Source organism: Ictidomys tridecemlineatus, chromosome 13 (assembly GCF_052094955.1).
Source record: "Ictidomys tridecemlineatus isolate mIctTri1 chromosome 13, mIctTri1.hap1, whole genome shotgun sequence".
Lineage (NCBI taxonomy): Eukaryota > Metazoa > Chordata > Mammalia > Rodentia > Sciuridae > Ictidomys > Ictidomys tridecemlineatus.
In genome coordinates, this window is record NC_135489.1 from 54504752 (window position 1) to 54531193 (window position 26442).

Sequence of the window (26442 nt, forward strand, 5' to 3'; positions counted from 1 at the left end):
GAGTACCAAAAAGGATAACTTAAATTACTGTTTCATTTTTCTTTTTCTTTCTTTCTTTCTTTTTTTTTTTTTTTGGTTTTGAAACTTTAATGAGGAAAAAAAATGATATACTATGGAGCTCAAAAAACCCTGTAGCCAGAGTGTCACTGGGTCAAGGACTGGGACTACACACTGCCAAACTAGCAAACAGAATATATGTAACAAAAATACACACGGTCACAAAACGTAAAACTGGTGCCTGACACAGTTAAGTCTCGGTTTCCTCTTCGTTCAGCAGCATGTTGGGGATCCCGCAGCTGATGGAGAATACACGTCCAGACTCTGGGCATTGCAAGGTGCCCTCCAGCAGGTCCACCTCCAGCAACAGGTGATGCATCTTTCTCAGAAATGTCTCCTCCTTCACGTAGCCCTCAATCAGCTCTTTTGGCACCTCCACCAGGTGCAAGGCATAAGCCGCCTCCAGAAGCGCCGCCCACTCCACACGGGTATCATCCTCGCTACTTAGTGGGAGTTGAACTCCACGGGGTTGATTCCGACTCCGACTTCGGTGGCTGGGAGGCATAGGGAGAAGCCACGAGGACCCACCCCTGGCACCTGTGAGCTCAGTAGATCTTAGGTGAACAGCTTCATGTTTCCACACGCGATCCAAGACTATTTAATTTTGAAAAAAAGTATTTTAAAGTAACAGCCATAATTATTGGAAGTATAAAAATGTGAAGAAGCACCACATAGGAATATAAAGGGGGAGGGAGAACTGTACTTTGCAAGGTCTTTACATTGTGGGGACGTTATTAAATATAAATCCAATATGGGTAGCAATGATTTATAGATCTCTGGAAACCATTAAAATATAACACAAGGTTCAGCTAAAAGACAAGGGAAGAAAACATGGAGTAATAATATCTTTCCCATTTTTTATAATTGCCTCTTTGAATATGTAGTAGTTACCATACACTTAAGGTCTAATTTTAAACCCAGTGGTGTTTTCCCAACAAAAGTAGCTGTGCCACAGAGTTGCATTCTATTTTCCATGTAACATTTTCCTGGTATTGTTTTGGAATAAAAAAAAAATACAAACAGCTGATAAAGCCTAAACTGGATTTTCTCCTAATATGGTGAGGAATGAAGCTGTAGATTAAGGATCCTGGCTGGATGGGCTTGAGGGCCAGAGTTATATAATATATTGGGAGTGGAAGGTCAGGGCCTGTTCTCCACCCTGGGATGAAGGGGAAATACTTGGATCCCTAACTAAGAAAGTGAAAGCTCTTCCAAGGGTGCTTGTCTCAAAAATGCTGTCTGACTTCTTTGCCAAAAAAAGTACTTGATCATTGCAATTAAAGGATTCTTTGGTGGATTGTTTTAGATGAACCAGTGTGTTACTCAGCTGGTCATGACTGATATCACACATCTGTTGCAAAAGGAAAAAAAAAATCTTAAAAACCCCTTAAGAATTATACAGGGAGCAATAACTGTCTCATTATCTTGTCGAGTTCAGATGTATTTCAACCACTAGAATGGGTCCATCTTGTCCAATTATAAAGAATTCAGTGAAAAACCTCTTACCACCAAATTAGCAAATACAGCTGCCTAAAATTCTTTTTATCATAAAAAGCATTTTACATTTTTCTTAAATGCTTTAATGTTTAAAAACATAAATTGTCTCTGTTACTGTCAATTAACATCCAAACTAGAACTACTTACAATCAGGTACCATACATAAAAGGATCAATGATAAAATTCCAGAATTTTCTACCAAAGGTGATTTAGAAATCTGGGAAGGATCACCAAGGGTATAGAGAATATGAGCAAATAGGATTTTTTGGTCCTATTTATGGAAACATTATTTCCCCCCTCCTTATGTACTCTCATGCATATCACTGTGTTTTACATATGACACGGGCCATGGCTTAATGTTTAGTTAGCCTCTGCATGCTGTGACTGTAAGACCCGACAAGAACAACCTATAGGAGGAAGAGTTGACAAGAACACCTTAGAGGAGGAAGAGTTCATTTTGGCTCACAGTTTCCGAGGTTCAGTCCACAGGGGGCTCACTTCATAGATTTTGGCCTACATAAGGAAGAGAACATCATGGCAAAGGGTTTTCGCAAAGGGAAGCAGCTCAGAACATGGCAATCAGGAAGGAGAGAGGGGACGAGGAGTGTGAGATTGATCTCCACTCACCAGGGACAAAAGATAAACCCCAAAGTCAGGCCCCCAGTGAGATCCATCCTCCAGCCACACCTCACCTGCCTACAGTTACCACCAAGCTAATCCATATCAGTGGATTGATCCACTGATTAGGTTAAGTCTCTCATAATCTAATCCTTTCACCACTGAACTTTCTTGCCTTTTCTCACACATGAACTTTTGGGGGATACTCATTTCTAAACTGCAACATTACACTTGATAATAATCCACTGCTGCTCTGCATATCAAAATTTAGTTTGTCTTAAGAGAGTCATGATGCCCACAGTTGACATTACTGTGTCCTTGCTGTAGTTATCTCTTTCTTATTTAGGGTGAAATAGCTCAGACCAAACATTGGTTAAGGGGTAATATCAGCCAGAAATAAAAGCGAACTTGGAGGATGTTCTCTTTTTTTTTTTTTGGTACTGGGAATTGAACTCAGAGGCACTCAATCACTGAGCCACATCCTCAGCCCTATTTTGTATTTTATTTAGAGACAGGATCTAACTGAGGTGCTTAGCACCTTGCTTTTGCTGAAGCTGGCTTTGAACTCATGATCTTCCTGCCTCAACCTCTCAAGCTGCTGGGATTACAGGCATGCGCTGCCACACCCGGCTAGGAAGAGATTCTTTGAAAGAAGTTGCAAAAATTCTCCAAATTTGAAAATTAAACAAGCAAAAACAAATCATGTGAGAACAACAAAAGAAGATACAACTGAACTCAGTCTTCATGGCTGGGGACCAGAGTGTTTCCGTTAATCAGACATTCTGTTCTTAGGAAATATTTGTCAATCATGTATCACAGAGTAACATTTTATTTTTATGTAATTCATCATAATCTCTCAGGATTTCAACATTTTGACATATGTCTACCTTAATGTGCCTCTTACTTTTAAAAATAAGTATTTATTGGAAATTTTATGTTCTGAATGCTTTACGTGTGCTAATTCATTTAGTCCTGGCAGCAACTCCATAAGGAGAGTACCCCATGAAGTTACTCAAGCTGTTTTACTCCTAGATTGGCAGTGATACTGTCAGGTAGTGAGTGACCGTAGAAGCCGACACTGTCTCTTAACAGCTGTACCCTATTCTTAGGGTGGGGAAATTATTCTCACCAAGTGACCAAGGGTCTCCATTCTGAGTCATAGGTTTTTCCAATTAATGTTACAGATTATTTCTTCTTTCTCACGCTCTTATAATCTTAGCAGTTAATTTTTGTAATAGATTTGAGTTTTTTTTTCAACTTTAAAATATGGGAAATAGACATATAATTTACCATTTTAAGGGTGTAGTTCAGTTGCACTGGATGCATTCCTGATGCTGTGCAGCTATCACTACCAGCCTTCTCCAGAACACTTCTCATTTGATCTGAAACACTACCCATTAAACACTGCTGTCCTTTTCCCTCTTCCAGCCCCTAATAATCACTATTCTACTTTTTGTCTTTATGGATTTGACTACTCTCAGTGCCTCATAAATAGGATCATATAGTCTTTGTTCCTTTGTGACTAGCTCACTTCACTTAGAATAATGTCCTTGAGTCTCATCCACGTCAAAACATTTGTCAAAATGCTCCTCTGGTTTCAGGCTGAATAATATTCTACTGTGCATATACACTATAATTTGCTGATCTATTGCATTGTACCACCTTTTGACTATTGTGAATAATACTGCTGTGAGCATGGTTGTACAAATATCTCTTTTGAGTCATTGCTTTCAATTCTTTTGGGAATATATCCAGAAGTGGAATTGCTGATCATATGGAATATACTTTTTAATTTTTTTAAGAAACACCACAGTGTGTTCTAGAGAGGTTGTACCATTTTACATTCACACCAAGAGTGTACAAACGTGCCAGTTTCTCCAGCTCCTTGCCAACATTTCTTGTACTAATGGATGTGAGAACAAGTACTTTGTCACTCCTTTTGCAATCATTGTCTTAGATACTTTACGGAAACAAGCCTTTTCCATACATATTTTGACTGATATATCTGTTTAACTTCCCATTTTATGAATGTGTGAGAATCACAAAATATATTATGGCATTGATTCCTATATGGCCACAGAATCATAATGAAGTACTGAGAATAAAATAGGGCTGCTACTGAATGCAGATGATTGCCTGGAATCCCTCTCTACCACACAAATTGTATTTAAACTTAAAATTTTGTGACTTTGTAATATCAGTATACCAATTTGCATTTACGAATATTATTCTTTCCTCAGAAAATCCATTCCTCGCTGCCGAAGAATCAACAGGATGCTCTCCAATGAATCCCTACATTCTCCTGCATTCTGCCGCTCCAACTCACAAGCCTCCGTAGACAGCACCTCCATGGAGGATTTCTGGCGGGAAATAGAAAGCATTAAAGAGAACAGCATGGGAGGGCAGGAAGAGCAGCTGCCAGCTGAGGTCAAGCCTGTGGATGGTAAGGGGACACTCCACTTGTAGCTTAAAAATCAGTAGAACTTGGCATCAGAGTTCCCTGTTCCCACTGGTTTTATCTGCTGAATTGGCTCAGTTGGCTTTTCATCTGTGAAGGAGGCTGAGCCTCAGCTGAACCAGTTGAACCCTTGTATATCACTACTTAAGATTCTGTACCTCTCTGTTGATTTGATACATTACCATCAAGCAGACTGAGTATTATAGTTTTGATGGCTTTTACTTTGTATACATGACTATTAGTTATGAATAAAGGAAAGAAAAATATTCATTTTGAATCATTTCCTCCTCCTCCTCCTCCTCCTCCTCCTCCTCCTCCTCCTCCTCCTCCTTCTTCTTCTTCTTCTTCTGTCTGGTATTCCACAAAAAATAAAAGTCATGTTTAGTCTTCTGATTTTTAGTGAAACAAAACAGAAGGTTAGAGTCCAAAACATGGAAACAAAGAAAAAAAGGGGGGGTCTAGTTTTCCTTAGTTTGCAAAAAGCAAAATTGCATTGCTTACCTGGGTTTAAAAGTATAGGCCCTTTCTTCTAAGCCCTAGCAATCACCAGGTAAATACATAGATATCCAAGAAAGACTGAAGCTAGATTAGTAAATATGCACCTAAGAAAGCTTTCATAAGCCTGGGAGTAGCCTCAAGACAACTACCAAGATAAACTGAAATTTAAAAAAAAAATCTTCTCATTCTTCATTCCCTTTTCTAAAAAGTCTGCTTTTCTCAGCAGTAGGAAGTGATCACTGAGATGCAGCACAGTTAGTATACATCCCACACTGTTAGTAATAAAAAGCCTCACCACACAAATCATGAGAATCTCTTCTATGGAACCACCCTCTATCAGAGAGGGCTATTTTTACCCCCTTTACTTATTTCCTGACATTTTGTATTTTCAGAAATACTTCAATTTAATGTCAGTTTAATACATTAATTCCTATATGGTCGGATTACAAACCGTGAGCTCTCAGTCATAACCTCCAATTCAAATCTAGAGCCATAGGGTCTATTGCTGTCTTCTCTTTTTCTTTATTCCTAACTCCCTTCTCTGATAATGAGAAACCTGGCTCTCACTCTCTACTGTATATTTACTCTTTGGTTCCTGCCTAGAATAATGGAAAATATTTTCAGGTCTGCTAGCCTAAACCACTATAAACTGCAGGTGTATTAACTAGAGTTTAATATTTATAGTTTAATATTTACTTCAAATGTCCTTGAAGTATTTTCACAGATCTTCAGTGTGCGGTTCATCGAGCTTTGACAAAAGGATGCACTTGTAACTTCACACTGATCAAGATAGACAATATTTCATTCAACCCAGAAAATCTCCTCATGCTTTGTCACAGTCTTATCCCACTTAGTGATTCACTGTCCCATGGTTCCTGTCTTTGTGCATCACTGGTTAGTTGGGATTTGGCTAATTTCACTGAGCATAATGTTTTAAAGATTCAGCCAGTGTATTACTGGTTACTTCATTTTTATTAGTGGGTAGTTTGTATTAGTTACTAGGGCTACCTTAACAAAGTACCAGAAAACTTGGTATTTTATAGTATACATCATGATATTTTAAGATGTGCATTCTATTTATATCCTAATTATATCTGTAAAGACTATTTCTAAGAAAAGTCACATTTTCTGATACCCTGGTGGTTAAGGCTTCAACACATCTTTCTTGAAGACACAATTCACCTGTAGTAGTAGTATTCCATTGGATGAATATACCTTATTTTAAAAATATATGTATATTTTTAGGTGTAGGTGGACACAATACCTTTATTTTATTTCCTTGTGGTGCTAAGGATTGAACCCAGTGCCTCCCGCAGGCTAGGCAGTGCTCTACCACTGAGCCACAACTCCAGCTCCAATATACCACATTTTAAAAAATCCTTTTTAGCTGCTAATGGACTTCTGGGTTTGTTTTGGTTTTCTTGTTTCAGTTTGGCTATTATAAATAAGGCTTCTATGAGTAATCTTGTAAGAAATCTTTTTTGAGCATATGTTTCTATTTCTCTTAGATACATGTATTTGTATAGGATATGTTTAACTATATAAGAAAGTGCCAGCAATTTTCCCAAGTAACTTTACCATTTTTAACCTCTTTCAGCAACTTATGACATTTCCACTTTTTTCCGTTTCCACATTTTTGTAACATTTGATGTCATCAGTTTTCTATATATTAGTGATTGTAATCACTAATTACAATACATGGAACCATTTCATTATAGTTCTAATTACATTTCACAGGTAACAAATGATGTTTAATTTTTTTCTGTACTTATTATCCTTTCATTTGTCTTGTTTTGGAAATATTTTGGCTCTTTTACAAAACTACCTTTTTTATTATTGATTTGCATGACTTCTTGATATGTTCTGGATACAAGTCTCCCAGACGGATATACTATAAATATTTTCTCACTCTCTCTTGGACTTGCCTATTCATATTCTTAAATGGGGTCTTTTAATTGAGTCAGTCTCTCTCTTTCTCCTTCTCCTTCTCTTTCTCCAATATTTTGCTGCAGGTATACGGAAATAACAACTTAACTTCTGTATCTTGATTTTATATCCCATTACCTCTCTGAATTCTAGTAATTTTCTTCTGTATTTCTTAGGATTTTTATAGAAAAACAAAGAATTCTGTTTTTCTATCTGATATTTAAACTTTTTTAAAAAAATCATGTCTTTTTGTACTGATGAGGGATTCCAGCACAAGTTGAATAGAAGTGGTAACAACACATATGCTTGCTGTGTTCCCAGCTTTACAGGAAAAGGGTTCAGTATTCTCTGTTAAACATGATGGTATCTGTGAACTTCTTAATGATTCTCTTACAAGATAGCATTCTAGTCCTATTTTATGAAAATAATATGAATGGGTGTTGAATTTTGTTATTTGCTTTTTCTACATGATTCATTGAAAAATTAATAAAATCTGTGTTTCTTCTAAATTATGTTCTTTGCATTTAATTTGCTCATTTTTTTTCTCTTTAAGATAGCAACTTCAAGCATTTATGAACAATTCCTGTAAACAATGCTTTCACTGCACCCTACCAATTTTGAATATGTTTTACTTTCATTATAGTTTTGTTTCAGATATTTTCTCATTTTTATTGAATATTTCTTAATTTCCAAATAACTGGGGATTTTCTAGACATCTTGTTATCTATTTTTAAGTTAATTGTATTGTGGTTAGGGACCATAGTTTCAGTCTTTGAAATTCATTTAGATTTATTTTATGATCTTTTCTGAGTTTCCCTATCTGCTCACACATATCACAAGCATTTTCTCCTTTAAGTCCTTGAGCATAGGTAGGAGAGCTACTTTCATGTGCTTATTCAATATTAGAGTCTTCAGAGTTACTTTCTATTGCCTACCTGTCTCTTGTTAAATTGATATACTTTGTTGTTTGCTTGCTTTTCTGAGATATTCTGTTCTACGTGATCAATATGTTTCAGAGACTGTTTTCTGTTATATTCTCTAAACCAAGTTCATTTTGGTTCTAGCAGTTAACTTGACTGGATTCATCCTTCTAACTCTTCTTCCCTACTCAGTGCAAGCTGGGTAAACTTGATCAGTTATATTTGTCTTCATCTGCTCCCCTCACTCTTTTACCCCATGCTTGGAGTCTCCCACACAACTTTTTAGTTCAAGGTTTAGTCAAGAATTTGGTTAGAATTTATGCACAGATTTTGGAACTCTATCCTATGTGGTTCCCTACTAACAGGAATGTGCTCCTCACTTTTCAGCTGTTTATATAATCCTATACTTTATTCTGTAACTCCTCAAATAAATAAAAATGTGTCTTTCTCTTTTGAGTTCTAGTCACCTTGTACTGTAGAGATTGGAAAATGACCCTAGCTGAAGATCAGTATAAGTGCAAGTCCTACCCAATACATTTTCTTTTATAAAAATTTGATATTTTTAGTTCCTGTACTTGATTCTTCTCTAGTATATTCATGTAGTTATTTTGTGTATTTTTTTCAGAATTTGTAACAGTTAAATACAATACAATTATGTCAGTATAAGCTACTCCATTTTACTAGAAGATTTTATTTTGTTTGATATGTTTCTCCATCAAACTTTCTAAGCTGATAGAATTTCAGTATGGAAGGGTATATATGATAGCTGGAACTTTCAGTATGGAATGATATATATGATAGCTGGGTTTATTTTTTTAAAGAGAGAGAGAATTTTTAAATATTATTTTTTAATTTTCGGGGACACAGCATCTTTATTTTATTTTTATGTGGTGCTGAGGATCGAACCCAGCGCCCTGCGCATGCCAGGTGAGTGTGCTACTACTTGAGCCACATCCCCAGCCCCAGTCCCAGCTGGATTTATTTTTAAAAGTTGAATTTTTTATTCATTGTTTTATGACTTCTTAGAATATATTTTTTAGTTATGTTCTTCAACAGAAACTTATTTTTTCATTTAATTAATTCAACACATATGTCTCCCTGCTCTGTGCTAAGTAGAATGAAAAGTGTTGGTGATAGACACAAAACAGACATGTTTCTCTTTCTCATGAAATTAGTAATGTAGGGGAAGAGAAAGTAATTAATGAAATACTATAAGTAGATCTATTGGGGGGAGGGGATTACTTGAAGGAAAAAAGAATGATAGTATTGGAATTGATATTAGTAGGATATGGCCCTGTCTGATGGCTTCAGACTTTATTGAGGGAGAGATGTACAAACAGACTTGGCAGTTTGAGTGGCCAATGATTAAAGGGTCAAGTAGACTGCCACGCTAAAAGGCCTTGCTTACCCCCTCCCTTCCCCTTCCACCCCTCTGCCCTATCTAGAGTTCATCTATTCCTTCCATGCACCCTCTCCCTACCCCACTATGAATCAGCCTCCTTATATCAGAGAAAACATTTGGCATTTAGTTTTTGGGGATTGGCTAACTTCACTTAGCATTATCTTCTCCAGCTCCATCCATTTACCTGCAAATGCCATGAGTTTATTCTCTTTTATTGCTGAGTAATATTTCATTGTGTATATATGCCACATCTTTTTTGTTATTCATTCATCTACTGAACGGCATCTAGGTTGGTTCCACAGTTTAGCTATTGTGAATTATGCTGCTGTAAACATTGATGTGGCTATGTCCCTGTAGTATGCTGTTTTTAAGTCCTTTGGGTATAAACTAAGGAGAGGGATAGCTGGGTCAAATAGTGATTTCATTCCCAGTTTTCTAAGGATTCTCCATACTGCTTTCCATATTGGCTACACCAATTTTCAGTCTCACCTCAGTGTATGAGTATACCTTTTTCCCCATTCCCTCACCAACACTTATTATTGTTTGACTTCATAATAGTTGCCATTCTAACTGGAGTAAGATGAAATCTTAAGAGTAGTTTTGATTTGCGTTTCTCTAATTTCTAGAGATGATGAGCATTTTTTCATATATTTGTTGATTGAACATGGAACTTTTGAGGACTTTAAAGTAGTTGGTATTTCTGGGGAGCTGAGGGTAAGAAGAAGATTGTATGAATGTATCCAGAAGATGAAGCAGCCTTATATATTGTAGACCACGATGAAGAAAGGAAAAGTCATAGCATTATTTTTGTTTACATGTGAAAGGATTAGTTTAGTTACATTATGGAAAAGAAGTTTGAAGAGTATCAAGAATGGCTGTAGGAAGAACTATCAAGAGTCTGACCTAGCAGTCTAGATGAGAGATGATGGCTGCTTTGACCAGGGTCATGGCAGAAGAGATTAAGGAAGGTAGATACTTTTGAGATAAAATGAGGAAGTAGTATCAAAAGGTCTTGGTGAAGCCTCGTGCCATGGTACATGCCTATGACTCCAGTGACTTAAAAGGTTGAGGCAAGAGGATTGCAAATTTGAAACCAGCCTGGAAAACATAGTGAAATTGTCTCAATTCTTTTTTAAAAGAGTGGTGGGGGTGAGGTGTAGGGGTATCTCTAAGAGTTAGAGTACTCCTGGGTTCTATCCTCAGTACTGTAAAAAGGAAAATAAAAAGGTTCTTGTTTATGTGCTCGAGTTGATGCATAAAGAAGGAGATGTCAGGAATGTCTCCCGAGTTACTCATTTGCCTAATTACTAGAATAGAAGTTCTATTTATTGAAACATGCAATAGTGAAAGAGGCCTAGAGTTGAATGATGGATGAGTTCAGGTTTGTACGTATTGAATATGTTGTGATTGATTCAGCTAAGGGGATGCTGGTACATGGAGCTGAAATTCAAAGACGTGCTCTAGGCTGCAGTTACACATTTAGCAACTGGAGTAATGAGAGTAGGATTGCCTAATATGTAATTTAGCAAGCAGGAGACATGCTGATATCTGCTGTAGATGTCTCTTACCTAGGAAAACATTCTACATATACCATTTCCACCTCAAGTTTATGTTAAATCTAACTTACCAGATTTTCCTTCCTCCTACTGTGTCATCTCTCCTTACAGAGTTGAAGAGAAAAACATACAATTTAAAGCTTTAATATTAAACTATATGTATAATTTTTGTCTTCAGAAATGAAAATCTTACCTAAGGCTTATGAGAAACTTCCAAGTCACAAAAACTCACTGATTTAAAAGGATTATTATGTTAGAATAGAGCTGCTAACCATAAATTCACCTCGTTTTTTTTTTTTTTTTGTTAAAGGGACAGTTTACAAAGCAAACAAACAATAAAAATAAGATAGCAAATAAAATATTTGCCTAGTTAAGAAATTTGGCCTATAAAGCACATTAGAAGACTTTGTTTATATATCAATGATGCAATCATGTACACAGAGTCCAGGACTCCTAGACTGCTGCTTTGACATGTATTTACACATCAGTCTAATCTGCTCTTTAAACAAGCTTTATTCAGGCAATGCCTGTTTTGCCCGGTACCTAGAAATGTGCATGTAGTAGATTTGCTTTTATGGGATGTCATTATCCTGAATTTCTTTCATTTCTATACCTCTGGTTTATAATAGCAGCTAATGCTCATGGATGAATCTTTTTTTTTTATTGATTGTTCAAAACATTACAGAGCTCATGATATATCATCTTTCATACATTTGACTCAATTGGGTTTTGAACTCCCATTTTTACCCCAAATACAGATTGCAGAATCACATCTATTACATACTCACATTTTTACATAATGGCATATTAGTGACTGTTGTATTCTGCTACCTTTCCTATCCCTACTATTCCCCCTCCCCTCGCCTCCCCTCCCATCTTCCCTCTCTACCTCCTCTGCTGTTGTTCAATTCTCTCCCTTTTTTTCCCTCCCCCTTGCCCCTCATAACCTCTTATAATTTTGTGTATCGTTGAAGGTCTCCTACCATTTCCATATGCTTCCCTTCTCTCTCCCTTTCTCTCCCCCATTCGTCTTTGTTTACTGTTAGTCTTTTCCTCATGCTCTTCCCTCCTGTTCTGTTCTTAGTTGTACTCTTTATATCAAAGAAGACATTTGGCATTTGTTTTTTAGGGCTTCGCTAGCTTCACTTAGCATAATCTGCTCTAATGCCATCCATTTCCCTGCAAATTCTATAATTTTGTCATTTCTTAGTGCTGCATAATACTCCATTGTGTATAGATGCCACAGTTTTTTAAATTGGTTGTTCAAAACATTACAAAGCTCTTGACATATCATGTTTCATACATTAGATTCACATTTTTTTTATCCATTCATCTACTGAAGGGCATCTAGGTTGGTTCCACAGTCTACCTATTGTGAATTGTGCCACTATAATCATTGACGTGGCCGTATCCCTATAGTGCGCTCTTTTAAAGTCCTCAGGGAATAGTCCGAGAAGGGCGATAGCTGGGTCAAATGGTGGATCCATTCCCAGCTTTCCCAGGAATCTCCATACTGCTTTCCAAATTGGCCTCACCATTTTGCAGTCCCACCAGCAGTGTACAAGTGTGCCCTTTTCCCCACATCCTCGCCAACACTTATTGTTGTTTGACTTCATAATGGCTGCCAATCTTACTGGAGTGAGATGGTATCCTAGGGTGGTTTTGATTTGCATTTCTCTGATTGCTAGAGATGGTGAGCATTTTTTCATGTACTTGTTGATTGATTGTATGTCCTCCTCTGAGAAGTGTCTGTTCAGGTCCTTGGCTCATTTGTTGATTGGGTTATTTGTTATCTTATTGTCTAATTTTTTGAGTTCTTTATATACTCTGGATATTAGGGCTATATCTGAAGTGTGAGGAGTAAAGATTTGTTCACATGATGTAGGCTCCCTATTTACCTCTCTTATTGTTTCTTTTGCTGAGAAAAAACTTTTTAGTTTGAGTAAGTCCCATTTGTTGATTCTAGATGTTAACTCTTGTGCTATGGGTGTCCTATTGAGGAATTTGGAGCCCGACCCCACAGTATGTAGGTTGTAGCCAACTTTTTCTTCTATCAGATGCCGTATCTCTGATTTGATATCAAGCTCCTTGATCCATTTTGAGTTAACTTTTGTGCATGGCGAGAGAAAGGGATTCAGTTTCATTTTGTTGCATATGGATTTCCAGTTTTCCCAGCACCATTTGTTGAAGATGTTATCCTTCCTCCATTGCATGCTTTTAGCCCCTTTGTCAAATATAAGAAAGTTGTAATTTTGTGGATTGGTTTCTGTGTCCTCTATTCTGCACCATTGGTCCACCCGCCTGTTTTGGTACCAGTACCATGCTGTTTTTGTTACTATTGCTTTGTAGTATAGTTTGAAGTCTGGTATCGCTATACCACCTGATTCACACTTCCTGCTTAGCATTGTTTATGCTATTCTGGGTCTTTTATTTTTCCATATGAATTTCATGATTGCTTTCTCTATTTCTACAAGAAATGCCATTGGGATTTTGATTGGCATTGCATTAAACCTATAGAGAACTTTTGGTAATATCCCCATTTTGATGATGTTAGTTCTGCCTATCCATGAACAGGGTACATTTTTCCATCTTCTAAGATCTTCTTCAGTTTCTCTCTTTAGAGTTCTGTAGTTTTCATTGTATAAGTCTTTCACCTCTTTTGTTAGGTTCATTCCCAAGTATTTTATTATTTTTGAGGATATTGTGAATGGAGTGGTTGTCCTCATTTCCATTTCAGAGGATTTGTCACTGATATACAGGAATGCCTTTGATTTATGCATGTTGATTTTATATCCTGCCATTTTGCTGAATTCATTTATTAGCTCTAATAGTTTCTTTGTAGACCCTTTTGGGTCTGCTAGGTATTGAAACATGTCACCTGCAAATAGTGATAATTTAAGTTCATCTTTTCCTATTTTTATGCCTTTAATTTCTTTCGTCTAATTGCTCTGGCCAGTGTTTCGAGAACTATGTGGAACAGAAGTGGTGAGAGAGGGCATCCCTGTCTTGTTCCAGATTTTAGAGGGAATGCCTTCAATTTTTCTCCATTCAGAATGATGCTAGCCTGAGGCTTAGCATAGATTGCTTTTACAATGTTGAGGTATGTTCCTGTTAACCCTAGTTTTTCGAGAGTTTTGAACATAACTGGATGCTGTACTTTGTCAAATGCTTTTTCTGCATCTATCGAGATGATCATATGGTTCTTATTTTTAAGTCTATTGATGTGGTGAATAACATTTATTGATTTCCGTATATTGAACCAGCCTTGCATACCAGGGATGAATCCTACTTGATCATGGTGCACAATTTTTTTGGTATGTTTTTGTATCCATTCACCAGAATTTTATTGAGGATTTTTGCATCTAGGTTCATTAGAGATATTGGTCTGTAGTTTTCTTTCTTTGAAGTGTCTTTGTCTGGTTTCGGAATCAGGGTGATGTTGGCCTCGTAGAATGAATTTGGAAGTTCTCCCTCTTTTTCTATTTCCTGAAATAGCTTGAAAAGTATTGGTATTAGTTCCTCTTTAAAGGTTTTGTAAAACTCTGCTGTATACCCATCCGGTCCTGGGCTTTTCTTAGATGATAATCTTTTGATGGTTTCTTCTATTTCCTCAATTGATATTGGTCTGTTTAGGTTGTCTATATCCTCCTGACTCAATCTGGGCAGATTATATGACTTAAGAAATTCATCGATGCCTTCACTATCTTCTATTTTATTGGAGTATAAGGATGCAAAATAATTTCTGATTATCTTCTGTATTTCTGAAGTGTCTGTTGTGATATTGCCTTTTTCATCCCATATGCTAGTAATTTGAGTTTCTCTCTCTTCTTCTCTTCATTAGCATGGCTAAGGGTCTGTCGATTTTATTTATTTTTTCAAGAACCAACTTTTAGTATTGTCAATTTTTTCAATTTTTTCTTTTGTTTCGATTTCATTAATTTCAGCTCTGATTTTAATTATTTCTTGCCTTCTACTTCTTTTGCTGTTGTTTTGCTCTTCTTTTTCTACGATTTTGAGATGAAGTATGAGATCATTTATTTGTTGGTTTTTTCCTTTTTTTGAGGAATGAACTCCAAGCAATGAATTTTCCTCTTAGAACTGCTTTCAATGTGTCCCATATATTCCGATATGTTGTGTCTGTGTTTTCTTTATCTCTAAGAATTTTTTAATTTCCTCCTTGATGTCTTCTAAAACCCATTGATCATTCAGTAACCTATTGTTCATTCTCCAAGTGATGCATGATTTTTCCTTCCTTCTTTTATCGTTGATTTTCAGTTTCATTCCATTATGATCAGATAAGATGCATGGTATTATCTCTACTCCTTTGGATATTGTCTAAGAGTTGCCCTGTGACATAATATATGATCTATTTTTGAGAACGATCCATGTGCTGCTGAGAAAAAAGTGTAACTGCTTGATGTTGGGTGGTATATTCTATAAATGTCAATTAAGTCTAGGTTGTTAATTGTGTTATTGAGTTCTATAGTTTCCTTATTCAACTTTTGTTTGGAAGATCTGTCCAGTGGTGAGAGAGGTGTGTTGAAGTCTCCCATGATTATTGTATGGTGGTCTATTGCTAGGAGCCACAATGCATGGCACCTTTGGTTAAGGTGACTGCCAGCTAGCCATTGAGATGATATGATTATGTTAAGATTTACATTCATATGGAAATTGGACTCCTGCTGTTCACCTCGGCCTGCTATGGGACTCATGTTACGGGACTCCCGGAGAGTTCCCATTGGTTGGGGAAGGATAGTAGGCGGGAATTCGGGGGGAAGTCCGGGCCCCAGGTTCCGGTAGACACAGACACTTGTGTGGACCAGCTTGCTAGCCAGGCGCTCACTGAGCATTGGCGGCCTTTTTAAAAAATAAAATTTTGTTCCTGCTTGAGTGGCTTGTGATTCTGTGCCCAGCCGGGTTGCGGCAGTCTATTAGACTCTTGAACTTGAGAAGAGTTTGCTTGATGAACATAGCAGCACCGTTGTTTGGGGCATATATATTTATGATTGTTATGTCTTGTTGGTGTATGGTTCCTTTGAGCAGTATGTAGTGTCCCTCTTTATCCCTTTTGATTAACTTTGGCTTGAAATCTATTTTATTTGATATGAGTATGGACACTCCTGCTTGTTTCCACAGTCCATATGAGTGATATGATTTTTCCCAACCTTTCACCTTCAGTCTATGTATATCTTTTTCTATCAAATGTGTCTCCTGTAGGCAGCATATTGTTGGGTCTTGTTTTGTGATCCACTCAACTAGCCTGTGTCTATTAATTGGTGAGTTTAAGCCATTAACATTTAGCGTTATTATTGAGATATGGATTGTTCTTCCAGCCATATTTGTTTATTAATGTTACTAAACCTGATTTGTTTTCCTCTTTGATTATTTTACCCCCTTTACTGTCCTACCTCCCACTGTTGGTTTTCATTGTTATTTTCCATTTCCTCTTCCTGTGATGTTTTGCCAAGGATTTTTTGAAGAGATGGTTTTCTAGCTGCAAATTCTTTTAGCTTTTGTTTATCGTGGAAGGTTTTAATTTCATCTTCCATCCTGAAGCTTAATTTCGCCGGATACACGATTCTTGGTTGGAACCCATTTTCTTTCAGTGTTTGAAATATGTTATTCCAGGATCTTCTAGCTTTCAGAGTCTGTTGAAAGATCAGCTGTTATCCTGATTGGTTTACCCCTAAATGTAATCTGCTTCCTTTCTCTTTTAGCTTTTAAAATTCTCTCCTTATTCTGTATGTTGGGCATCTTCATTATAATGTGTCTAGGTGTGGATCTCTTATGATTTTGCACATTCGGCGTCCTATAGGCTTCTAGGATTTGGGATTCTGTCTCATTCTTCAAGTCTGGGAAGTTTTCTCATATTATTTCATTAAATAGATTGTTTATTCCTTTGGTTTGGATCTCTATGCCTTCCTGTATCCCAATGACTCTTAAGTTTGGTTTCTTTATGTTATCCCATATTTCTTGGATGTTCTGCTCATGGTTCCTTAACAGTCTTGCTGAGCTGTCTATGTTCTTTTCAAGTTGAAATACTTTGTCTTCATTGTCTGATGTTCTATCTTCTAAGTGTTCATTCTGCTTGTAGTATTCTCAATTGAGTTTTTAAGTTGGTTTATTGCTTCCTGCATTCCTAGGATTTCTATTTGTTTGTTTTTTATTACCTATATCTCCTTGTGTAATTGATCTTTTGCTTCTTGGATTTGTTTATGTAATTCATTGTCAAAGTGATCTTTCATTGTCTGATTTTGCTGTCTCATGTCTTCCTTGAGACTCCAGATCATCTGAAGCATGTATATCCTGAATTCTTTATCTGACATTCCATCTGTTGCAGCTATTACCTCTTCTAGAAGTAAGTTGACCTGCATTACTTGTGGTCCTTTCTTTCCTTGTCTTTTCTTACTGCTCGCATTTCTTTCTGCTTGGTGAAACTGTTGTGTTTTTAAAATTTTCTCCCTAATTATTTATATTACTCTTGTATAGTTGAAAAATATCCCTTGCAGGGCAGGTAGTGGCTGTGATCCTCCTCCAATTGGGGTGATGTGTCTACCACACTGGCGGGCCTCTAGGTCTGCTTTGCCGGTCGGTTGCAGGTTAGCCCACCCTGCGGGCACGGGTGGCGGCTCTGCTCTGCCCCTACTCCAATTGTGGTGACATGTCTACCACGCTGGCAGGCCTCTGAGCCTGTCCTGCCGGTGGGTCGCAGGTCCACCTACCTTGCAGGCACGGGGGGAGGGGGCAGGCCTGCCCCTCAGCAGGCTGCTGGACCTGTTCTGCTAGTAGGTCGCAGGTCTGCCTACCCTGCAGGCCCATGGGGCAGCTCTGCCACTCCGCAGGTGCTGGGCCTGACCTGCCTGTGGGTCTCAGGTCTGCCTGCCTTGCAGGTGTGTGGGAGGGGGCGGCTCCGCCTCTCAGCAGGCTGCTGAGCCTGGTCTGCAGGTGGTCACAGGTCCGCCTACCTTGCAGGCACGGGGGGAGGGGGCGGGCCTGCCCCTCAGCAGGCCGCTGGACCTGTTCTACTGGTGGGTCGCAGGTCCGCCTACCCTGCAGGCTGTCACTCCGCAGCTCTGTCACTCCGCAGGTTGCTGGGTCTGACCTGCCAGTGGGTCCCAGGTCTGCCTACCTTGCAGGTGCGGGGGGAGGGGGCGTCTCCGCCCCTCAGCAGGCCGCTGGGCCTGGTCTGCCAGTGGTCACAGTTCCACCTACCTTGCAGGCACAGGGGGAGGGGGCGGGCCTGCCCCTCAGCAGGCCGCTGGACCTGTTCTGCTGGTGGGTCGCAGGTCCGCCTACCCTGCAGGCGCGTGAGGCAGCTATGCCACTCTGCAGGTTGCTGGGCCTGACCTGCCTGTGGGTCGCAGATCCGCCTGCCTTGCAGGTGTGGGGGGAGGGGTCATGGATGAATCTTATGTTTTTAAATCACCTTCTGAAAAAGGGTAGAATTATTGCCCCATGCTCAGAATAAGAAGAGAAACAGGAAAATAAATACTTATTGAATATCTTATTCCAGATTCTTTGCCATCTTTATAAATGCATTGCTTTAAAAAAAATCATTAAGTCTACCTAATTTGCTATTATTGTCCCCATTGTTGATACTCTTGTTATTGGTATTGTGGTCCCTCACAAAATGGTGGCTATTAACTCAAGCCCTGCCCTGATGAAACTCCAAGGCACATGATTATAAATGTTTACAAGGTACTTATTCATGAGATGATTCTCTACCACACTATGACTAGTTGACCTTTTTAAAGGAAACTTGTTTATATGGCAGGTGCCCTTGTGGCTCTTGTCTGACCTATGTCCAGTTTATTCCTACCAAGATAGCCATTTCAGGAGACCCCTGCCTGGGAAGGAAATTAGGTTTGCATGTGTTGGTCAGATGAGATCAGAAGAGGCAACTCAAGACACATAAAGTAACAGAAGCAGTGTATTACTACAGGTCCTAGAGAGGAGAGGGCTACGCCTGACAGGGACAAAAGGAAGAGGGGAAGTCATCCAGGAGCCATACATTCAGCCAGTGAAGGAGGAGCAAGAACGAAGGAGCATGGTACCAGGGGGCTGAAGCCCTTATTGGAGTCCAGGGTGTCACCCAAGTAGAATGTTCGAGGGAGAGTTCTATTGGTAGACTGAGAAAAGCAAGCACAGAGCAACATGGATTGAGGCTGTGACTGAAAGGTTGTCACTGAAAGGCCATGAGCGGGGTAAGGCCAGCAGGGCCAGTCAAGTAGGTTGCAACTTGTTATCCAATAGGCAGGTGGTAACCAGGAAAAAGTTGTACAAGGCAGGTATCTGGAGGAATTGGGAAGAGGTGGAAAACTGGAAACTGTCCAAGGTGACTGAGCCCTGCTTGTGGCATGAAGAAGTTAAGCCCATGAAAATGAATTCCAAGGCAACATCAATCACTACACCCATTTTACTCAGGGGACACTGCTGGAGGTATTTCAGCAATTTACTAAAATCAATGGCAGTACTAGGATTTGTCCTTGGATTTGAGTGATTTACAAACCCTTTGTGCTCCACTAAGCCATACTTTTTCTGTTATTGTTTTAGTCTTAATAGTTATATTTTATCATATTTTTGAAATTGGCAGTTAACCTATGGCTTATGTTTAACCCTCTGGCAAGGAAAATTATCTTTCTAAATTGGCCAGTCAACTTTGCTCTACTAGACAATATTTTATAATTGGACTTTCTATTGCATTTTAAAATTAATACTTTTCATTTATTCTTATAATCCTTTCCCATAATTACTGTAAAAAATGAGACATCTCATATTACTTACTTATTTCTTATTGTCTTATGTCCACAGACCTATAGTTAACACACATATGGAAAAGGTCCTAATCTCCTCTTGGTCATGTTGTGTTACAGAAGGAGAACTTGAAGCTGAGTGGCTGCAAGATGTGGGTTTATCAACTTTGATCTCAGGCAATGAAGAGGAAGATGGGAAAGCCCTGCTCTCTACATTGACTCGAACCCAAGCGGCTGCAGTGAAAAAGAGATATAATACCTATACTCAAACCCTGAGAAAAAAGAATAAGCAGTCTGTCAGGGATGTCAGAGACATCTTTGGAGTTAGTGAATCTCCTGTAAGTAATGAATATGGCTTAAAAAGTGTTACTTAGATTTTGAGGGGGGATGGGCGGCAAGAAGGGATGGTAAGAATAGAAAAAATATCAGAAAAGGCTGGTTCCATATCAGTTATCAGAGAAAACTAATACAGACACCATAATGCAGCATTTTATAAATTTGAACTTGAATGATCATTCCTCATTTCCCATAACTTCATTCTCCCTCCAAACCAAATTTATTTTCTTCTGAGTTGAAGTTTGAAAGTAACTTCTTTGGTAATGAAGTGGCTATTTATGTATGGATACACAGTGCCTTACTTACTTACTAAGCACTGAATGAGAATTCTGTGGTCAGACTTTGTGAGAAAGTGAGTGGGTTATTTTACACGGAAGTGGGGGGAAGACGGTAGAGTAGACTGTATGTTCAGAAAAATTAACATGGCTAAAAAGTGAAAGATGGGGCTGGGGTTGGGGCTCAGTGGTAGAGCACTTGCCTAGCACATGTGAGGCACTGGGTTCAATCCTCAGTACCACATAAAAAATATAAATAAATAGAATAAGGGTATTGTATCCATCTACAACAAAAAAAAAATTAAAGTGAAAGATAACAGCACTAGTTAAGTGGGCAAGAGATTGATTCAGTACACCATAAAAAGGAAGCGTCCCATGTTTTTATGAGAAATGACTGAAATTCCAACTTACCCTTAGAAGTTTCAAGGCTATGATTTTGCTTCCTAGTCTGTCATTTTTCTCCTCCCGCTAATTTTGTCTTACAATTATTTAATTCATTCATTGCACCACTGCAGTGTTATATTGCAGTAATGCTGAGAGCCATAGTCGGAATGATGAATGGCATTTTTGCCAGAACAGTGGTTGAGAGGTGACCCAGCAAGCCATTGAGATGATAATGATTATGTTAAGCTGTGTATTCAATTGTATATTAGATCCCTGCTGTCCACCTAGGCCTACTACTTTGGAGTTCCCATTGGTTGGGGAAGTGCGGGAGGGGGGATTTCCTGAGGAGGGATTTCCGGTTGGTGTGTGGTGTGGCCCAGGAGAAGGCCATGCGTGGCTTTTGAGGGAGTGCGGAGAAAAAAGGAGTTCCTGTTTTGAACCTACAAGGCTGTGTGGCAGCTGGGTTATTTTGTGCCCAACCAGACTGCGGCACAGTAATTGCTTCATTGATTTAACAAATACTTTATTAATACATGCTCTGTATAAGGTCCTATATTAGGTTCTATGCAGATAAGATTCTTGGAACATTTGAGGTAATTAGTATATAGAAAAAAGGAAATTTGATATTCTTCTGCAGTGACAGAAAAGTTGCCTAGGGCAGTTTAGTTAATCATTCTGACTTAGGTTTCTCATCTGTTTCGTTTTAATATCAATAATGACATGAATTAAAACTTCAAGGATCTTTGGTGGAAATCATGCTTGAAGACTTAGTCACCAATTTGAATGACTTTAGGTTGTCTGTAAGTCATCTTCTCACTTACATATATTAATCATCAAGGATAGTTGCCAGGGAAGCTCACATCTGCATAGTTGACCTTTCCATTTGTGGTAATTGTGTCTTAGAATAATACTACCCTTTAGACTTTCTATATTGATAGAAATAATCTCTCTATCCAGTCCTGTGTGGCAACTGGCAACTGAAATGTGGCTAGAGTAAAGAAGGAACTGAATTTTTATGTTTTTCTAATCTTAACTGATTTAAATCTAAACAGTCACCTGTGGCTTGTAGCTTATGTATTTAACAGCACAGTTCTAGAATCTTCTGTCTATTGTGATAGCAGATACACCTTGAAGTAAGTGCATTCTAGGTTCTGTGATATCCGAACGTTCAACTTAGTTGAAACCCATGTCTGTCTGGATGGTGGGATTTTTCTATGTCTGTAATTGAGTAAAGATGGATTCTACAACTTGAGGCCAAGACTTGAAATACAGGTGTCTGGCCAAGATGCCTATAAAAGAAAAAAAAAAGGTTTGTCTGAATGTTTAAAATTCCCTGGGTCATTTTTTTAGTTACTTTCAGGATCATAGTTGTGAGGGTCCTATACACTTTGTTTACATGTTTTCTTTCTCACATCTGTTTCCAGCTACTTCAGACTAAAGTTTTGGCTCTACTCTAGCAAACTATGAAATAGAAAAAGGTCTGCAGATTTCTCCTAAATCCTCCAGTTGCTTAGGAAATGTGTAACTACCCTTTTTAGGTTTCCTAAGACTGAGCTATAAACCCCAGCCCCTAGGTTCTATATACTTTTGTCTAAAACTTTTAGAACAAGTATTTATTCATTTACTTTCTCTGGACTTCTAGTAACAGAGTTCCTTTATTTTGTACCTCCCTCTTCATTTACTTTAACCCTCCATGAAGAGAAAGATAAAAAGGGAAATTGCTCATTGGATCCAGAGTGTCTAAAGAAATGAGTCTTCCTTCTCTGATATACATATGGGCCACCTACTGTTCAGCATCAACTCTGGGAAGGACAGAAAGGGTCTAGTTGATGTATCTGTGGAGGGGAGGATGGCCCCAGGGCTCGCTCTTGGGTTTGCTTTCCTTTCTCTCTTGTTATTGAAGCCCCAGGTCTAGAATGAATTGAGAATGGTAACTAAGATGGAGGGCAGCAAGGGGGAGGGGCAGGCATTGAAGACAGAGGAAAGACCATATATTATCCATTCCAGGGAGTAGAGAATTCTTGTGCTGTACTTGAAAATGGGGGAATCAGAGAAATGAGAATCAGTAAATGCCTGACATTGTCTAGACTGCTTAAAACAATTCAGATCTTTTCTTGTTAAAACTGTGAAAATCCATATAAACCTAGTCTTTGTGGGAAAAAAGTTGTGTAATTCTAATATATAAGGTCTAAATAACATCTTTGCAGATTTGCTTTTTTTTCCCCCTAAAAATTTCAGCATGTGTTTCTGCAAGTAAAAAAAAAGTTGGATGTTTCTAAGTGTTGACCTCAGCCTTTTCAGTTTTCTATTTGAAATTGAAGCATAAATGACAATTCCACCTTCCTTCCTCTTTCCTGTGTCTCTGTCCAGATCTCCTTCCTCTGCCTTCCTCCTCTCCTTTCTCTTCCTCTCCCCTTCCTACTCTTTATGGCCTTACTATGGAATCATTTACCTACATTAATTGAATATAACTAAATTTTCCCATTTCACTTTCTTAGTGAAGAATGATAAGACTTTGCATTAATTTTACATATGTAAATTTGACCCAGTGAGCATATAAATTTAATAATTTGAAAAATAGATATATAGATTACTCTAGTTATTAATTTTTTTACTCATAGAATTCCATTCTCAAAATCACTTTCCTTCAGAATTTCAAAGATACTTTCTATAATCTTCTCTCATGCATGATCACTATGGCAAAGAACAATGTCTCAGTCTTTTAATGGAGTGGAAACTTTTTGAATTTTATTTTTACTATTAGAATCTTGAAATATTACCAGTTTTACCTTTAAAAAAATCATCCTAATCAGTACTGGAATGTGCCCTTTCAATTTGAGAACTGATTCCTTCTTTAGATTCTATATACTTTTTTAAAAAAATTGTTTTTGTTGTAGACAGACACAATATCTTTTTTATTTATTTGTTTTTATGTGGTGCTGAGGATCAAACCCAGTGCCTTACACATGCAAGGCAAATATTCTACCAACTGAGCTATAACCCCAGCCCTTAGGTTCTATATATTTTTGTCTAAAACATTTAAAACAAGTATTTACTCATTTTACTTTCTCTGTGATCTCCTTCTGATATCCTTATTTTGCATCGATTGAGTGGAATTTTGTGTGTCTTAATTGTTCTCTTTTATTTCCTAAATTTTCCCAGGTTTGTTCTTCATTCTTGGATATCTCTTCAACTTCATTTATTATGTTAGTAATTTGGCTATGGTTATATTAACTTGTGATTTTCATTAATTTTTAAAAAAATGCAACAGTCATATTTCCAATTTACTGAAGTTCCTTCTTTCTCCTGATTCCCCTTTTATTACAGCAATCTGTTTCTCTTTCTTGGCTACAATAGTCTCCTAGCATTCTGAAGGTATTAATAACTAAACCTTTAATTCTAAAGTTCTCTCCCTTTCCTTGAAGTATCTGTTTCCTTCAGAGTGATGCATTTATCTTTAGCAGCATGTATTTCTTATTGCCATTGTTTAATTGATTTTGATCTATGGGTGCTGATGTCTTTCTTTTTGAGGGGGCGGGTGGGAACTGGGGATTGAACTCAGGTGCATTTAACCACTGAGCCACATCCCTGATCCTATTTTTTGTATTTTATTTAGAAATAGGGTTTCACTGAGTTGCTTAGGGCCTTGCTAAATTGCTGAGGCTGGCTTTGAACTTGCAATCCTCCTGGGTCAGCCTCTGAGCCACTGGGGTTACAGGTGTGAGCCACCTTGCCCAGCGTAAATGTCTTTCTTAATGGAGGACTAGATTGTTTGCTCCGTTTGTGTAGATAAGACTGCATGCTTTCTATGCAGTTGTGTAGACCCCTTTTCTCCATGAACGCTCCTGTGAGTAGAATTCAGGGTCCATGTGAGTGGTGAGATCTATCGGTTATCACACTTCACTTTAAGACATAATATGGCATCAATGCCAAAGTAACAAAAGTCCCCAAGAACTGCCATTTATTTCCTTTTCAGGAATAAATAAACCAACTTCCCTTTATATATTCCTGTCCTTATCCTTTTAGAAATCCAGTGAAGTGTAATTCAGTCTTCCTTTTGTTCTCCACTACCACACCCTTACCAGGACAGCCTCCACCAACAATGAAGGCAGTCATTGTGTCACTAAGAATTCACCATCAGTGTTCCAAGAAGGAAAACCGTTTTTTCAGTTCCTTTGGTCATTTTCTAAGTTGGAGGTGCCTCTCTGTTATTTTTATTTCCTATTAGATATGAGCTTTCTCTGAATAAGCATTTACTTTCTACTCATTTTCCTCTTGTGCCTTTTTTTTCAGGCTGAGTTATCTTCTGCCTTGATCAAATCATTCTTGCCTGCATTTTATCTTCCAGGAATTTCCAACAATTTCTGTTCTACTAATGGAAATGTTGAGTGGTCTTTAGATATACTCTTTTAAAAAGATATCTCTTTTGACACTTAAGAGTGATTTGCAAAGAAAGGAGAAAGTAGTATGTGCATTTTGCTGTCTTGGTCCAATTTTCTTGTACTGGTTTTGCAATAGTATTTATTCTTTTCAAAGAGTAAGTCTAGGTTTTTTCCTCTTATCATGAAAGTAATACATAACTTTACTGGAAACAGAAAGCATAACAATTTCTGGGAGTCTAAATAAATTTTCTGATTTTGTTAAATATCCAATACATTTAATTTTTCAATGGAGTGCTTACAACGAGGGACTAGAATGTTTAACCCTTGTTTTATTAGAGCCATTGTATATTTAATAAAAAATGCTTAATCAATCTCTGGATACATAACACATGGTCTACAGTCCTATTCATCATGAGCAGACCCAAATGCATTTTCTATTATTCAGAGGGTGTGATTAAATGTTCCTTTCAGTAACACATTCAATTGGGAAATATAGTCAACCTCATTTGTATCTAATTTCATAATAAATAAGCAACTATCTAAAGGTAGAACTATCTATATTGACTATATAGTCATATAATATGCATAAAAATATGATCATATCTCTTACATTGATATTGACTGCATGGGACAGAAAACCCAAGAAATCGTGAATCATACAAATAGGGAATTGCTTTTCTATGTCAAGAATAAGCTGAAGGTAGATTGTCATATTTCTTAACATGAACCAGCTTCTTTCCATCTTCCTATTTTGTCTTTTGCATGCAACCTTCATCATTTTGCTTACAAGTTAGGTGGGCCACTCCAGACATATGCATGTTCTTGGCAGTTTCTGGAAATTATACCAATGGATTCCATCCCTCTGACCTCATATATTAGCTTTTTTTTTTTTTTTAGTACTGTGATCAAAGTACCTGACAAGAAGAGCTTAGAAGAGGAAATGTTTATTTTGATTCACAATTTCAGTCCATGATGGACCAACTTTATTGCTTTGGGCCCAAGGTGAGGTGGAGCATCATGGCAGAAGGGCATGGTGGAAGACTTCTGTTCTGTTGGTGGTAGCAACAAATCAGAGGAAAGGGAAGGAGCCACAAGAACAACAACTTTTCTAGGACACAATCCCAGTGACCCACCTCCTCCAGCCATGCCCTACCTGTTTATAGTTACTATCTAGTTAGTCCATTTGAACTAGGATGGACTGATTAGGTTACAGCTCTCAGAGATCCTGAGTTAACACAGGAACCTTGGGGATCCACCTCATACCTAAACCATAGCAACTTCTTTCCTGGAAATACCACTCAGTAGAATTCCAGTTACCTGTTATTGTTTAGAACTACATGATCTTTAGCTACAGAGGAGTATGTGAAATATTGGGTTTTT

General features: G+C 38.0%; 1 protein-coding gene across 6 annotated transcripts in view; it reads left to right on the forward strand.

Moving 5' to 3' along the window:
- Arhgap28 (Rho GTPase activating protein 28) overlaps nt 1–26442 on the forward strand; it is a 186048-nt gene that overhangs the window by 95669 nt on the left and 63937 nt on the right. For 5 of the 6 annotated variants that reach the window (XM_040275092.2, XM_078030362.1, XM_078030364.1 and 2 more), the window contains exons 2-3: nt 4413–4615; nt 19806–20023. In XM_040275092.2, the coding sequence (XP_040131026.1) occupies nt 4413–4615; nt 19806–20023 (421 nt within the window). Of the gene's footprint in view, nt 1–268; nt 368–4412; nt 4616–19805; nt 20024–26442 lie in introns of those variants that run through there. The other variant, XM_078030363.1, reaches the window with a different exon arrangement.